This window comes from Archocentrus centrarchus, chromosome 23 (assembly GCF_007364275.1).
Source record: "Archocentrus centrarchus isolate MPI-CPG fArcCen1 chromosome 23, fArcCen1, whole genome shotgun sequence".
Classification (NCBI taxonomy): Eukaryota; Metazoa; Chordata; class Actinopteri; order Cichliformes; family Cichlidae; genus Archocentrus; species Archocentrus centrarchus.
In genome coordinates, this window is record NC_044368.1 from 1,499,203 (window position 1) to 1,516,508 (window position 17,306).

At 44.4% G+C, this 17,306-nt stretch overlaps 2 protein-coding genes across 3 annotated transcripts; one reads left to right on the top strand and one right to left on the bottom strand.

The window, feature by feature from the left end:
- Window positions 1–1,728: 1,728 nt before the first annotated feature.
- Window positions 1,729–10,100, bottom strand: fbxo7 (F-box protein 7). The gene is made up of 10 exons (XM_030720658.1): window positions 9,958–10,100; window positions 8,823–8,985; window positions 8,488–8,728; window positions 6,974–7,204; window positions 6,761–6,905; window positions 5,533–5,616; window positions 5,355–5,450; window positions 3,770–3,946; window positions 3,448–3,488; window positions 1,729–2,241 (listed from the first exon to the last, which is right to left on the bottom strand). The coding sequence occupies exons 2-10, from the start codon at window positions 8,942–8,944 to the stop codon at window positions 1,933–1,935; spliced, it is 1,446 nt and encodes a 481-aa protein (XP_030576518.1). The 5' UTR covers window positions 8,945–8,985; window positions 9,958–10,100; the 3' UTR covers window positions 1,729–1,932.
- A 2,460-nt stretch (window positions 10,101–12,560) lies between these two features.
- Window positions 12,561–17,306, top strand: rtcb (RNA 2',3'-cyclic phosphate and 5'-OH ligase). 2 transcript variants are annotated; one of them, XM_030720389.1, is made up of 12 exons: window positions 12,561–12,805; window positions 13,075–13,153; window positions 13,231–13,298; window positions 13,375–13,474; window positions 13,897–14,053; window positions 14,143–14,299; window positions 14,397–14,556; window positions 14,646–14,821; window positions 15,467–15,655; window positions 15,733–15,843; window positions 15,931–16,050; window positions 16,130–17,303. In XM_030720389.1, exons 1-12 carry the CDS (start codon window positions 12,713–12,715, stop codon window positions 16,235–16,237), a joined length of 1,518 nt encoding a protein of 505 aa, XP_030576249.1. In that variant the 5' UTR covers window positions 12,561–12,712; the 3' UTR covers window positions 16,238–17,303. The 2 variants fall into 2 exon arrangements, with proteins under 2 accessions (XP_030576249.1, XP_030576250.1); XM_030720390.1 differs by having other exon boundaries at window positions 12,794–12,889; window positions 16,130–17,306.

Below are 17,306 nucleotides of genomic sequence, written 5' to 3' on the forward strand. Positions count from 1 at the left end.
CCTCTGAAGCCTGACCCTGTCTGCCTCAGTGCAGCTGCCGTACCATACTGTGATACAGTAGGTCAGCAGGCTCTCAATGGATGAGCGGTAGAAGGTCAGCAGCAGGTTTGAGTCCAAGTTGTTCTTCCTGAGGACCCTCAGGAAGTGAAGTCGCTGCTGAACCTTCTTGATAACAGCTGTGATGTTATCTGACCAAGAGAGATCAGCAGAGATGAGGACACCAAGAAACCTGAAGGTGTGGACCCTCTCCACACGCTCGCCGTTGATGTAGAGGGGAGCTGGGTCAGTCCTGTGCTTCCTGAAGTCGATGATGATCTCTTTGGTTTTCATGGTGTTCAGTGCCAGGTTGTTCTCTGAACACCAGGCTGTCAAATTCAGGACCTCCTCTCTGTAAGCTGCCTCATCTCCCTTTGAGATGAGTCCGACCACTGTGGTGTCGTCAGCAAATTTGACGATGAGGTTGTTATTGTGGGCCGGACTGCAGTCATGGGTGTAGAGGCAGTACAGGAGGGGGCTCAGAACACAGCCCTGTGGGGAGCCAGTGCTCAGTGTGCGGGTGGAGGAGAGATGGGGGCCAAGTCTCACAGTCTGGGGCCGGTTGGTTAAGAAGTCCTTGATCCAGGAACATGTGAGAGGGGGGAGGCCCAGGGTGTGCAGTTTGGTGTGATGTTATATTTGCTGTGATTTCTGCAGCTTTCTGAGCCAGATTTCTGTTTAAAAAGACATTTTTAATGTTTTTACCTTCATAAAAAAACAAATATAAAAGTCACTTTGCCAAAAACTGAGTGCAGCTTCTACCTTGTGATAGAAATGCTGTTTCTCTCTCATAATGACCTGATATCATTCATGAGAGAGAAGTTTGACATGTTTCACAGGTTATAGGTCAACAAGTCATTGCCAGCCGTTTAAATACAGACGATCATTTTTATGGCAGCTGTTGAAAGTAACTAATAAAGTAACTTGTAATCTAACTTATTTACTTCTAAAGTTAAGTAATCAGTAAAGAAAGTAAGTCATTTTTTAAAGGGGTAATCAGTAATCAGATTACTTTTTCAAGGTAACTATGCCATCACTGACTGTAACATACTCCTTTATGGTCTGCTGCCATTGTAACGTTAGCCCCACCCTTCAGGAGCCCCACCGGCTCCCTAAAACCCTCACATTGAATATCAGATGCTCCTCCTCACCTACAAATCTCATCATAACCTTACACCCCCAAACATCACTGCTCTCACTCATTCTTACACTTCGTTCCTCCTCTACCTCCCGCCCTCCCACAGGGGGGGTCCTGACCTCACTGCCACATCTGCAAATCCCACCTTAAAACTCACCTGTTTACACCAGGTATCAACGATGATGCTCTCCAGGGATTTCACTGTTACTTCGTCCACAGAGATGACATGTTGTTAACAGTAAAACCTTAAAGGACTCTGAGAAGTAAAACTTCATGTTTTGTAATAACTTTGTGTTACAGTTAATAATTTGAGGTGTTTCTTTAATAATACAAACAACAGTAATACTCACACTAATAAATATTTTTAAATCATTTTAAGACCATAAACGAAAACAGTTTTATTTTTGGTGCTCATCAGTTTCTGCTGGTTATTAAATAAATATTTAGAATACAGTAAAAATACGATGATTTTACTGCTTGGTGTATTTTTGATTTTACTTTGTCTTCATTTAATTTAGACTCAATGAATCAAACTGCTGTCACATGAAACTTAAATGAGTTTAAACTCAATTTTGCTTTGCAGGAAACATTTTTATTATTTTTGACTATATGAAACAAAAAGGCTTCGGTCAGAAATTTATGCAGTCGGAGAGTTTTTCATCCCAGGTTTACTAAAAACTGATTTTTGTGGTCAATCGACTCAGAGTGAAACAGGAAGTGATGTCACTGATGTCTTTTATTGATCAGTGATGAGTCGATCAGATGAATCCTCGCCGGACGTCTGCGGGTCTTCCTCCCGCAGGTCGGATTCTGTGGAAATCGTCGGGGGGTCGTCTGTGGGGTTCAGCGAGCGGGCCGATGGGGTCGTGGCGGGGGCGGGGCAGCAGGCCATGGGGCAGGGTTGGTCGCTGGTCGTGCTCGCCACCGATGATGCCCGGGGGGAAGTGGGGGAAGGGAAGGGGGCGGAAGATGTCTCTGTCGTGGAAAGGAGGGAGGTAAGGAGGGAGGTAACGAGGGAAGCTGAAGGGGTGGGCTGATTTTCGATTCTTATAATGGTTTTTGTAGACCTGGAGGAAAAAATAAAAACAATATTTACACAAAAACATCAAACATCACCAACAAATCAGAATTTAATGCTTCTCTGAATCATTTTTATCAGGTACCAAATAAAGTGTCTGAACTGAACTTTTAACCCTGACAGGAGAAGTAATCGATTACTCAGTGGCCTCTGAAGGATTACAGTGATCTTAATGTGGTTTCATAATTAATAAGTGAAGATCTTCTACAAACAGCTCTTAAAGTTTTGTCTGCTTCATAGATTAGATTTGTAAATGCCTGCCCCCTGCTGGTGTGGATGATATTACATCTAATTTAAATTGAAAACTATTTATGAATCAATTTATTTAAAAAAAAAATCACCATTATAAAAGAAACGTTGGATTTTTCACTGTAAATTTGGCGGAAAAATAACAGATAGTTTAATGTAGTGAAAAGTTTTTTTATTTTCATAAAAAAAACCCTTTAAAACCTTCTGAAATGAACCAAACACATCAGCAGAATGTGAAGAAACACATAAATTTAAATCCACACACAGATGAAGACATGACGATGATCAACATGAAGATATCCACTGAAGTTCAGTCAGGGCCAGGCTGCACTCCGGTGATACCATTTTCTACCACAAGGTGGAGCCGCCAATCAAGCAGACTGTTGCACTTTATTTTATTCAAAAATACAGACGCCGTGGGAAAATATGAGCTTCACAGACAGTTCAAATTCCATAAATGCTGCTAATTCATAACCTGGGCTTCATCCGTTTGAACACTCAGAGATTATGATGCGTCAGGTGGGATTAAAGGGAAAATAATTCAAGTAAAATTCACTGTGTAGGATTAAAGCTGCCACAGAATTTTTCTGGCATTATAAAATAATCATGGTACTAACAATGATTTGTATCTATGTTATATTTAACTTGAATACAGTTTTACACACACGTATTTATTTGACTCAAAAATACCTTTAATCAAACCAAAAAAGGTCAAATGTAAGATTTCACACTAAACGTGGGGTTTAATCAATGCATTTATTAAAAAGTATTAATTTAAAAATCACATCTGAAAGAATTAAATTAATGCAGCTTTTCAAACACTCGATCAAACCGCCATATCAGACTCATTAATCACTGCATTGCAACTCCAGTTAAACGTCACATTAAGAGGTTTTAAGGATTTTAACATACTTAATGATTTAATCTCATAAAGTGGGTTTCTCACCTCTTTCCAATCACTGTATCTGGATCTGCTCGGGTCTGAATCTGAACGACAGCAAACACATTCAATTAGTGTTTGGGGGGGCTGGAGCTTGGCTGGGCCAAGGTGGAATCAAAGACACGACCTGCTTGGTCGAGATTAAAAAACAGTCCTTATTTAATGGAATGTGGGGGTTTAATGAGAGAATTAAGGGAAAATTAAATTCAGGAGCAAATTCAAAGCTGTAACTTGGACTCACTGATAAGTTAAAGAAATATAATAATCAAGGATGTTTTAAAGACACAAAGCCTATTAAATTAAAACATCTTCAGGACTCTTTTCCCACCTGAGAAGTCGCGGCGGTACAGGTGTCTCCACAGCGACGAGTCCGCTGTGGCGGCGTTGAAGTGGCGGCTGACCGCCGACAGTCTGACCACAGAGCGAACGTCGAGCAAGCGGAGGACTCGGAGGAGGAGCTCTGGAGGAAGAGCAGGCAGACCAAATGCCACGGGGAGAGCCATCGCTGAAACACCACAGTTAGCGTGAGATGTTAGCTCGTTACCATCTCCTTAGAGAGAAACTTCATCAATGAAAACTCGACTGAAGCTCTTACGAGTAAAACAAGAGCTGTTTAAGAACAGATGGTCTAAAGCACCTTCCCAGTCACATCAGGACAGATTTTACTGGAATTATGCAGATATTAAGATGAAACAGATATGATCAGTTACACTTATCATACAAAAGAAATGAGTTTGTATGAAAAAATAAACTAGAAAAGGAAACTCTGTACGAGCTCTAAAAGTAAAAAATCATGTAAAATGGACCATCTGACATCTTTCCCTTAACTCATAATGAAAACGCTGATAGATATTCATGTTTCTTTATCCAAAGGACTTCCGTTACAGCAACTAAAACATTAAACACACCCAGTAAGAAGCTCAGTAAATAAAAACCTGAAGACACACACAGACATAACATTGAATATCATCTGCATAGAGTGTAACATCTAAATGTCACCCTATATGACCCGTGTCTCTCTTGTTGGCTCCAGATTTTGGAGTTTTGCTTTTTTTTCTTCAATTTTAACCAAAGAAAATGTCACTTAGAGATTTATTGATGACTGTAAACTGCACAACCAATTTTGTACCTCTTAACTTCATTTTGTCAGAAATTTTACTGTGTAAAAGTAATTTATTTGTTGTGTTTTTGGATTAAATTAGAGGATTAGGTTGACAAGATGAGATGATTTCAATCAAAATCTGTTTGGTCATAAGAGACATAAAGTAGAATAGCATCTGTGTAACTTCTAAAGCTGCTGATCTTCTCAGCTGAAAGCATATAGAGGACAAACAGCAGAGGGCCTGGACTGGAACACCGTAGGAGATAAATGAAGAATTAACATTTTTAGGCTTTGGTGGAGGCACAAAAATACCTTTACTGCTAATTTATGGTGAAATAATACAAATGGACCGATCAACAGACACTTTAATATGTATAGCTTAAAATGTATTAAAACTGTAATAAAACTGTAGATTCAATGAGTAACAGTATATAAGTTTGGTTGAGATTTTAGAGCAAGACGACAAGTACACACTTTGTGTTCTTTTATCTGTGATATGAACTGATACAAAGCAGTACGTTCAGCCTTAGAGCCCAACCTAATTCACAGCCGTGAAAATTGCTTCGCTTTTCTCATTAATACACATGTAATATGGTAGAAAACTTGATGTTGAGACGGCAGAGTCACGCCCTTCTGCTGCTTTCGTCACGCGTTCTTGGTTTGAGACCAGCTAGCTTGCGGGGCTGGAGTTGAACCCGTTTTTCAGCCGAGCACCGAGTGCTTCCGCGGTGGAAACCCTGCCTAACGGTTCAAATTAAGGCACCGGCACCGAAACCCTGTTGGTGGGAAAGAGGCCTGAGAGGGGCGTTACCTTCTCTGGCGGTGGCGATCAGCGGGTACGCCAGCTGGTCTTTGAAGAGTCGGGACAGTTTGCTGAGCTCTTTAAACGCCGCTGCTGCACTCCCTCCTGAACAACGACAGATACAGAAAATTAATGACAGATGCTCGGATACCAGCAGTGTCGTTATGCTGACCAGTCACAGCTGTACCTGGCCACTCGTTGGTCACGTAGCTGGATGCGTTCAGACACAGTTTGCGAACGGTGTCGACGGTTTCCGTCACCTTCAGAGTCGCTGTGTGAAGAAGAAATGGGTCAGAAGCACAGCCTGGCCAGGATACTGAAAGGTCAAAGGCTCCTGACTCTGCTCATATTCAGCTTCTTTTTTATTTTTAAAGCTCTCCTTAAATCGTTTGAAAGCCTGACTCTTAGTCTTGTCCATCCTAATTGGGAAAATCAAAAAGCTGTTTTATTTGTTATTATCTATCGTCCACCTGGTCCTTACTCAGAGTTTCTGTCTGATTTCTCAGACTTTTTATCTGATTTAGTGCTCAGTTCAGATAAAATCATTATAGTGGGTGACTTTAACATCCATGTAGATGCTGAGAATGACAGCCTCAACACTGCATTTAATCTATTGTTAGATTCAATTGGCTTCTCTCAAAATGTAAAGGAGCCCACCCACCACTTTAATCATACTCTGGATCTTGTCCTAACATATGGCATAGAAACTGAAGACCTAACAGTATTCCCTGAAAGCCCCCTCCTGTCTGATCATTTCTTAGTAACATTTACATTTACTTTAATGGATTACACAGCAGTGGGGAATAAGTTTTATTACAGTAGAAGTCTTTCTGAAAGTGCTGTAACTAAGTTTAAGGATCTAATTCCTTCATTGTTATGCTCTTCAGTGCCAACACAGTGCAGAGCAGCTACCTAAACTCTGCTCCAAGTGAGGTCGATTATCTCGTCAATAGTTTTACATCCTCACTGCGTATAACTTTGGATACTGTGGCTCCTCTGAAAAGGAAAGCTTCAAATCAGAAGTGCCTGACTCCGTGGTATAATTCACAAACGCACAGCTTAAAGCAGATAACCTGAAAGCTATTAATTAATCTCTGTCTCTCTTCCACAGCATGTCTTTTTCCTCCCCCCTCAGCCCCCTCACAGCAGATGACTGCCCCTCCCTTGTTGTGATTTGGTGCTATATAAATAAAATTGAATTGAAATTGAATTAAAATAAAATAAAAATGATGGCCCTCACATCACTGTGAAGTTTACAGTTTACATTTTCCTTTATCAGGTCACGTTTGTTTTTTTAAAGCACAGCTTGAAGCTCAGAGTATTTCAATGAGCAGCAGCAGCTGAAAACACACACCTATTCAAAGGCGGAGCTAAAGAAAAACTAAAGATGAAGAATGTGTTTAAAGAGGACTCACTGTTGATGACGAGCATCGGGCCCATGCACACAGCTACCACTGAGGCCAGGCTGCTCTCACACAGAGGATGAGTGTACTGCAGCCTGTAGACTCCACCTGCACACCTCCACCCAGCAGGCATCTCACCAGGCTTCAGCTCACTGCCCTGTGGAGACGTACACACTGACTCCAAGTGTCTACCTTTACCTGTTTACCTGATCCCCCCTGTCTTACCTGAGGAATGAACCCGGTCTCGAGCATCAGGAGATGTCCGGCCACCATGATGGCGTCGTTGGGGTTGGTGGCCTGGGCCGTGTGGTAAAGGACCTCCAGAGAGTGCGGCGCCTGACCGTCCTCGGCCTCACTGCACAGCATCGGCTCCCAGACGGCAGCTGAAGGCTCAGAGTCTGACGTCTCGCAGGACTCCTGTGACTCTGTGAGGACCGCAGGACTGACGCCGCTCGGCTGTTTAACGACCATAAAACTGTGAGCGCAGTGATGTACAGGACACGTCTGCGTCCCACTGTCAGTGCTAATGAGTGAAGCAGCAGCACGTCCTGACAGAACTTCATATAAAATAATCTGTTGTTGTTTTGTTGTAATCATTTTTAAAATAAAGCCAACACGAACACTTAACCATCTGTTTATGTTTTATGTTTGGGAAGTGAAGGAGGGCTTGGACCTGGAAATGGTTGAGGACTGTTTGACCTTTTGACCCTCGGCCCTTCAGAAGAATGAAAGAGTTTGTTTCATAGCTTCGGAGCTCTGCTGTGGAAACACTGACACGAACCAACTCATGTTTGCTAGAAAACAGGAAGTGACACAAAGCAGCCGGCCTGATGCACGCCGACCCCTCGGGCCTCGGAGCTCGTCTGTGATTCGTTTACTGCCGCGTCTGCGTGGGGTTGTTTCTCTAATCGACCTCTGACAGAAAAATGAGCTGCTGTAAATACCTGAGATCACTGCTCTAATATAAATAAATGAGGATCAGGAACCAATCACAGACTTTATGTAGATTCAGGACCATCAGCATGGAGAGCTCCCAGCTCAGGGGGCTCGGTATGAGAGAGCCACGAAAGCTGTTTAACTCCACGATGAAGGCTCGAGCACCCAGAACGACTCTTTCAGGATAAATATTAACTTATTAACTGTTATTTTAAGGGCAGGTCAGTCAGAAAGTGCTGAACCCTGTGAAACATCTCAGATTTCAGAGGCCGAGCTGCTTCCTGCTCACTTGGAAGCTTCTCTGATCAAACACTTTCAGTCTGCTGCTGTTTGCTGGATGGAAACTGAGACAAGTCAGAGCGTTAACGCTGTTTTATGACGGGAAGTTTTTCAGGAGAGATCGCGTTAATCCAAAGTGTGTCTGTATCAGGTTTACATGGATATGTAAGGACCTGTGAGGGAGCTGCACGCCCTCTTACTGCACTGACAGTGTTTGGTGTGGTATGATTTCACGTTATTATTCAGCTCGTAAAAACACATGAAAGTAAAACTGTGCACTGAAGCATGCGGACACCGTCTGGGTCAGTTTCAGGTTTTAAGGTTTGGTCCAGGTAGCTGCTGGCAGCTCCTGAGCCTGACTTTCAGTCTGATTTTAAAGGTGAACAAAGTCTAGAGTCTAACCACACACACACCTGGACCGGAAACAGCCTCGATAAGGCAGCAGATACCTGTCCCGCCCACCTGAATAACCGGCTACATTCTTGCAGAACCAAAGGAGGAGCGTCCACAGCTGAATCTCTCACCTGGCTGGAGGACATGCTGGGGGTCTGCCCGCTTTGCCTCTGGTTCGTTGAGCTGTTGGCTGCTGTGTGGGTGGAGCTTGTGGACGGGGCTGAGGTGGTGGAAGCCACGGCGGCAGCTTCAGACTGCGGCAGGTGGATGCAGATCAGATCTCCGGAGACGATGCCGCAGGACGCCAGAGTCTGAGCGCCGTCTGTCAGGAGCTCGGAGCCGTTCAGAGACAAGCCGAACTCTGTGTCTGAGCTGAAACACAAATAAGAGAAACTTTATAAACCACAGACGTTAATAAAGACGTCACAGAGAAAAGCAGAACTCTGGACAGCTGAACATTACCGACCTGAGTCCGTGAGAGCGCAGCAGCGTCTCCTTGATGTGACCTCTGAGCTCCTTCAAACTGGGATCTTCTCCCAGTAACTCCACCCGGCTGGTCTGCCTGTTAATCCGAACCCGCAGCTTCATGCTTCCGCAGACTTTTACACAGACTTGAATTAGTTACTTTTCTGGACAGAAATATGAATATCTGTTGGTTTTTTGCATTTATTATTTTTTTCTCTAGGCAAAAATTATTTATTATTTTTATATATTTTCTTTATTTTTAATTATCTGTTATTTAGAACTATTTTTATGCAACTTTGTACATTTTATTTTTTTCATCTATTATTTTTACATCTTTTTTACACCCATTTTTAAATATTATTTTTATTATTTAGGGTCATTATTTATTCTTTTATTGTAAAATATTATTTTTCTACATAATTATACATGTATTAATTTTAAAAATTTTTTCATTCATTTTTAATTTATTTTTATTAGGTTTAATTATTTCATTTACTTATTCTTACTGAGCAAATATTTATTATTTTCACAATGTATTTATTTTATGTTATGTATTTATATTTTCTTTCGTTTGTATGTATTTATTTATTTGAATTTTATTTTTATTAGTCTATCATTTACTATTAGCATATTATTTACTATTTTATGTAATTATGTATTTATTTAGTTATTTTACTTTATTTTGTGATGATTCAAAGGAGCACCTAAATTATTATGTTACAGATGATTATAAAGGGAGTGACGTCTCTGAGCACTGACGTAATCTCTGCTGACATGAACTGAATCAGCTGCTCATAATAAAGACCATCGTGTGAGCATAAAGTGACTCTGCTGCAAATCCACACGTCACGTTAAACTCGTTGCTTCATTAGAAATGAGCCGAATTTAACTTTTGATGAGTCACTAACGACGCAGTGAAGTTTCTGCTACTTTAGCTTCGTGTTAGCATGAAAACGTCACATTTGGAGCCGTTTTAAGAGCTTTATGCGGAGCGCTGTGAGGAAAATGAGGATAAAATCAGCTCAATAAAAACAAACGTTTCGTTTTCGTTTCTCAGTCCGAACGTTGCTGCAGTTTCCCCGGAGCCGCCGAGGCTGTTAGCGCGGGTCCGGCGTCACTAACCCGGGTTCACTCACCGGGTTCAGGAGCGGGTTCGGTCCTGAAAGCTTGAAGTCAAACAGAAACACGCTGAGCTGCAGGGAGGACGTCCGCCTGCTTCATGTGTTTCTCCGTAAACACACAAACCAGAAGCGCCGGACCCACAACACGGAACACACCGCTTCCGGGCCGGATTTTCACAATAAATCTTCTTTCAAGGTTCCTCAGTGGAAAAGTTTATAAAAACAAAAATATTTCCTAATAAATATATTATAATTATTGGATTCTGCCATAAAAGACCTAAATAACAGTCCGTATTCAATTAAATGCAACTATTTATACTTATTATTTATATTTATATGCATATAAATATGCATGTATTATTATTAGTAGTAGTATTGTTGTTGCAAATAAATCTATGGAGGACCTGCCGAGCGCCGGGGAGAAGAAGAAATCCAGAATAATGCAAAATATTTTGTGCTGTTTAAAGAAATAAATAAATTTTGTCTGGTGAAATTTCTTTTTAGTGAGTCCGTTTAGATACAATCTGACACCCACAGCGACACCTGCTGGCCACTTTGGCTGTCGTCACCTCTGGCTATGACGTCACGTGGAACAATGACGCAGACAAGTCCCGTACAGCTCCGAGCAGAGCTGCGGATCGAAGCTGTGACTGCGGTTTCCTGCTCTGTGAGGCTGATTCAGAATCTGTAATCAATCACAATAAACCAGATAATAAAATCATCTCAGCGCCGTGTTCACGGTGATGACCTCAGGAGTTCAGCTCTGGAAACAAACTCAGTCTGGATGTGTTTGGTCTGCAGGTCCATTCTGCCGGTTTTAGGTTTGATTCTCAGTTCATCCAGAAATAAATGTTTAAGTAAATAAAAAACTGAACGTGTTTTCCTTCTAAAACAGTAAGAGATCATTTATTAAGTTATTCCAGGTGAATTCTGACCAATCACAGCAGTCCGTTTCACAGTAACCCTTTTAAATATGAGCATCACACACAGCTCAGCGCTGCTCTCTGTGCAGACCCTGAGGCTGACCTGCACTCTATTTATCCACACTCAACAGCAGGAAGGACAGGAAACAACAGCTGCAGCAGCAGAGGGGCAGGCGGGTTGCAGGACGGAGGATTTTAGTGGATTCATACCTGAAATTAGTTTTAAAATAATGCTTCCACTTCCAGTGTTTGCAGCTGAGATGGTGGCAGTTTGGGGCTCACTGCTATCACAGGTATTCAAACACTATACAGAGCAGGGTGTGAGGAGGGGTTTACATCAAGAATCAAGAATGCCTTTATTAGTCCCACAAATGGGGATGTGATGGTACATGGGTACCATCACACATGGAAGGAGCTGATTATTTGCCAAAAAATGCAGCACAGGAGGACAGAATTAATTTCAGTTTTATTTATATAGCACCAGATCACTACAGTCACCTCAAGGTGCTTTATATTGTAGGTAAAGACCCTACAATAATTACAGAGACCTGCAGGACGATGGAGAGAACAATAAATGAAACATTAATGTTCTGTATATAACATAAAGGATGACGTGTGTGAATATCAGAGTGATTTTAGGATGATGGATCCAGCCTCGTGTGTGTAAAATGAAATAACGGCACAAAGAGAGCGAGCTGGCAGCCTCTGTGATATGATGTGGAGGGAAAGCCTGCTGATTAAAATGAGGGGGAGGGGGATCAGTGGACTAATGTTCAGGTGGACTAAATATTTTTTATTAGGAAGACAAACACCAGTGAGGACAGAGAGGATTTATTTGGGAAGTCTGCCAGCAGAAAGTGGAATAGCACAGGGAAGCATAGCTGTTATTTTCAGTGCTGGTAAATGATGCGTTTAAGGACACAGAGGGTGGGACGGGGTCCTCACAGATGATGGGGTGATGTGGAGGAGAGCTGGGGGTGGGGGCGCACACACACACACACACACACACACTGGGGTAATCAGGCCAGTGTTACAGGTGTGCAGCATGTAATCCAGCAGCAGGCACCAGTCTCCACAGATGAAACAGTATCAGGCTCTAAGACTGCACAGGTGCACTTAAAACAGCAGCGTTACAGGTAGAAATGAGAGAAACGCCACTGAAATCAGAGGAGAGCAGCAACACTGAACTACTGCAGATCTTCAGGGACAAGATCATCCACCACAGGACGTCCAACAGTCCCATTATCTGCAGTCCCACCATGGACCCTTCCTGCTGCAGTATGATGGGCTTATGGTCTCCTCTCTATGGAGATAAAGAGCATCATAAGGCAGAAAATGAAGGAGAGCTGGCAAAGGAAGGGGGGAGGGGGTCAAAAGATCCAAAGGAAACAAGGTGAGAGGAGACGTCATCATGACTCAGACTGGGACACACTGGTTCAAACAGGAAGCAGCACAGAGGAAACTGGGACTGTGCTGGAGAAGAGTCCAGAGGACATGTTTTACTGAACTCAGAGATATGAAGAAGGCAGCTGATCAAGACCCTCAGGAACCTTCAGGAACCCTCAGGAACCTTCAGGAACCTTCAGGAACTTTACTGATTTATTTCAAAGGAACTGAAGAAGTGAAAGCTCTCAGGCCGAGTTCAGGCTTTAGGACAGACTCCACACCAGCTGGTGGCGGCAATGCACCATTTCGTTGTCGGCCAACCGCCAATAAAACTGGAGAAGAAGAAGCTGCAGCGTCAGCATCAGCAGAAGAAGAACCGGAGCAGCAGCCACAGTGACAGCTCTTTACGTCAGAGCGGACAAACGCAGCGTTAAAGAGTGAAATCTGACGCTTCCGGAACCATGAGTCGAAGCTACAACGATGAGCTGCAGTTTCTGGATAAAATCAGCTCCAACTGCTGGAGGATCAAACACGGCTTCGTCCCCAACATGCAGGTACGAGCTAACGGCTAACGACTGACTGCTAACGTGGCTGCTGAGCCGGCAGCTGCCGTGACGTCATTAAACACATGCGTTCAGGTGAGTCGGTGAGCGAACACGTCTTCAGGTGAGAGAGAAACGCGGAGAGAGCTGCTAAAAGGAGTCGAGGGAGCGAAAACGAGCCTAATGAGCTAAATGAGGGACTCTGAGGGTTCATCTTTAAACCCTGCAGGGAAACTTCTTTAAAGCTGTTTTACCCTCTTATCTCCTCCTCTTCCTCTCAGGTGGAAGGAGTTTTCTACGTGAACGATTCTCTGGAGAAGTTGATGTTTGAGGAGCTTCGTAATGCCTGTCGAGGAGGAGGTGGGTGACCTTTTAACCCCTCTGAGACCCTCTCCGCCTGGACCGCACCTCCTCACCACTCTGTTTCTCCTCCTCAGGTTTTGGGGGGTTTCTTCCGGCCATGAAGCAAATCGGGAATGTGGCGGCGCTGCCGGGGATCGTGCACGTGAGTGTCAGCTTCCTGTACGTCTCCGCATTAACCCTGCGGCTCGGTGCTCACGGTGTCTCTGATTGGTCTGCAGAAATCCATCGGCCTCCCGGACGTCCACTCCGGGTACGGGTTCGCAATAGGAAACATGGCGGCCTTCGACATGAACGACCCCAACGCCGTCGTGTCTCCAGGTAGGAATCACCTCTCATCAAAGCAGGACTCCAACTATCTATTATTATGATATCTATCCATCGATTATTTGATCAGTGAAATCCAGAATGACGTCGTTGGTCAGAAACTGGAAAACCAACAGACGCCCTGAAAGATCAGCTTTATAAAGTGAAGCCAGAGTCTCACCTTGGTGCAAAGGTGCACTGATGATACGTTTAACAGGACTGAGTTTGAGGCAGCAAAATATAAAAATGGATGGAAAACAAATGGAGTTCGGTGGGAAGTTGTTGGTTCCCAAGACGAGACTCAGATCCCTTCGTGTTTGGGTCAGGAGGGCGTCCGGTGTTAAAATCAGCTAATGTGTACCTACCCGCTGTGGCGCCCACTCGTGAAGCTACCCGTGTCTGACCCTGCTAAAGCAGCGTCTCTGTGTGTCGTCCAGGTGGCGTGGGTTTTGACATAAACTGCGGCGTTCGCCTGCTGAGGACAAACCTGGACGAGAGCGACGTCCAGCCGGTGAAGGAGCAGCTCGCGCAGTCGCTGTTCGACCACATCCCGGTGGGAGTCGGCTCCAAGGGTGTCATCCCGATGGGAGCCAAGTAAGTAGATCTTCCTCCAGGACGGATAGTAGATTATAAAGAACGTACAGGTCTCACCTGCGTCACCTGACTGACGTGTGTGCCATCAGGGACCTGGAGGAGGCCCTGGAGATGGGGGTGGACTGGTCTCTGAGGGAGGGCTACGCCTGGGCTGAGGATAAGGAGCACTGCGAGGAGTACGGCCGGATGCTGCAGGCCGATCCCAACAAGGTGTCCTCCAAGGCCAAGAAGAGAGGCCTGCCACAGGTATTGCAGCAGCCCTGCCCCTCACACCTGTGTTCACCCCTGTCGTCATTTATTGGCTGAGATTTAGAACCCCCCCTTCTGTGTTTGCGTGCTGCAGCTCGGCACCCTGGGAGCAGGAAACCATTACGCCGAGATCCAGGTGGTGGATGAGATCTACAACGACTACGCCGCCAAGAAGATGGGCATCGACCACAAAGGTCAGGTGTGCGTGATGATCCACAGCGGCAGCCGAGGCCTCGGACATCAGGTCGCCACAGGTAGGAACGGTGGTGAAAGCAGAAACAAAACCGAAGATCATCCGCTTCGTTTCTGCTTCTGAAATATGAATAAAATGTGATGTTTACAGATGCTCTGGTCGCCATGGAGAAGGCGATGAAGCGTGACAAAATCACAGTGAACGACCGTCAGCTGGCCTGCGCCCGCATCACCTCACCGGAGGGACAGGATTACCTGAAGGGCATGGCGGCCGCAGGAAACTACGCCTGGGTCAACCGCTCCTCCATGACCTTCCTCACCAGACAGGTACGCTCACCTGAGCAGCTGGTCACAAACACACTTCTCTGCACCTGCCCTAATGAGAGAAAGTCATTAGGACCCCAGTGACCTCATCAGGTGCTTAAGGTGTAACAAGTCAGGTAAAGTCTTGAAGATCTGAAGAAACATCTGCAGGTCTGAAGTACGGAGGATCCAACCTGCCAAAATAAATTTATATAATATTAAACCATCGGCCATTTTCTGCTGTTTGTCTGGGTTTGAGTCGCCCCGACCTCTACCTGTGGATAAGACCCCGAGATACCTGAAACAGCCCAGACTGGGGGGGTGCTGTCGTGTAACTCAGAGGTCATCGCAGATAAAGACCCCCAAACGCAGATCGATGCTCTCATACATCCACGTCCTCCGGAGTCGAAGTTCCACCAACGTGGAGTTAAACACGCCACAAATATAAAAATATAACTGTAGGTGCCATTAATGTAACAAAACTATATTTCTGCATCTGTTTATATACCTTTCTATGTTCTTCAATTTGTTTAATCTTTTTTTTTAAATTCTAACTTATCGCTGCATCAGGAACCTCTGAGCGGCAGATACTTCCTCTTTTGATTGGTCACACTCTGAGTTAAACTGAGAGGTGGGCGGAGTCTGTAACTGTTGTTTCGTGTCTTTCAGGCCTTCTCCAAAGTGTTCGGTACGACGCCGGATGACCTTGACATGCATGTCATCTACGACGTCTCCCACAACATCGCCAAAGTGGAGGAGCATATGGTGGACGGGAAGCAGAGGACGCTGCTCGTCCACCGCAAAGGATCCACGCGAGCCTTCCCCCCTCACCACCCCCTCATCCCCGTCGACTACCAGGTAAGAGCGCCACCCGTTTGACTGTTGAACCTCCGTCAGGACATGAGATTTACACCTGAACTCGCTGCTGTTTTCAGCTCACAGGTCAGCCGGTGCTCATCGGGGGGACGATGGGGACCTGCAGCTACGTCCTGACGGGGACCGAGCAGGGCATGACGGAGACGTTCGGGACCACCTGCCACGGAGCGGTACGATTCCGAGCTCCCTCGGCTTCATCACACGGTCGACCTCTGTTTGTTTGACCTCTCTAAATGACTTCCTGTCCTCTGTTTCAGGGCCGCGCGCTCTCTCGAGCAAAGTCCCGCAGGAACCTGGACTTCCAGGACGTCCTGGACAAACTGGCCGACATGGGCATCGCCATCCGAGTGGCGTCACCCAAACTGGTGATGGAGGAGGTGAGGGGAGGAGTCAGGGCTGGTTTGTACTTCCTTTAAACAGTTTCCTGTGTTTGACTTTTTTTTTCTCTCTCCTCAGGCTCCTGAATCGTACAAAAACGTGACGGACGTGGTGAACACGTGTCACGACGCTGGCATCAGCAAGAAGGCGATCAAACTGAGACCGATCGCCGTCATTAAAGGCTGAGAGTCAGAGACAGTTTACTGATGATGGACGTTAAACCTGACTGTTTGTTTCAAGGGAATTTAAGTTGAAGGATTAAAAAAAAAAAAAAAAAAAGTTTTTGTTTTGATGCCAAATAAAGCCGATCGTGCCAGAGCGGAGGTCATAGTTCAACTCTCAGGACTGAAGATCTCTGCAGTTTCCTGTTTCATGGGTTCAGGCTGCCGTGCTTCCTGCAGCGATTTAAAAAGAAGAAACGAGCAAATTCCCTCCACGTTCTGCACGACCCGAGTCCCAGAGGGGGATCGGGATCTGGAGAAGTTTGAGGTTGAAAAGAGCAACAAATCCAGGAAAAAAAATTCATGCCTTGAACTGTTCAACAAACTCAATGAAACCCTGCTGGCTGAGGACACCCCAACAAACATCTTTAAGCTGAATAATAATTTCTGTTATTTAGTGTCCATAAAATGATCATCAAATAAAGAAGAAAGCATGAAGTGAGCAGGTGCCGTCTTTACCTTTTGATTATCACAGTAAGAAAAAGGAGAAAAAGCTTTTATCCACAGCGGCGAGAGACGGAGGAAAGACATGCAGGCAAACTGGTGACAGGCCAGGACTCGAACCTGCACCACCCACACCACAGGGTATGTATGTGGTTGCCTGCTTCACCTGAGCCACCTGGGTTCCCGATGGAGCTGCATTTTTTAAAATTAACCACCATCAATCTGATTTTTAAAAAAAAAAAAGAAAAAAAACTTAATTTGTTTGTGCATTAATGTATTTTCTCTAGTTTAAACTCCCCAAATATTAAGTATACAGCAGTGGGTCTGCCTGAATGGCTTCATACAGTTGGTAATTAATACTGTTGATTTTTTTTCGTTGGTCGTTAACCAACTTTAAAATGTTTGGTTATAGTGGCATGAATATACTTCCATATTAAATAAATCAGTTTTGCTTTAATAAAATCTGTGAATTTGTTTGATTGTGTTTAATCTGTTTTCATCCTGATATCTAAATAAAGAAGCGGCAGGAAGATGATCAGTAAACACTTTATTGGTTTTAACAGCGGCTCAAACAGAAGGTTCAAAAATAA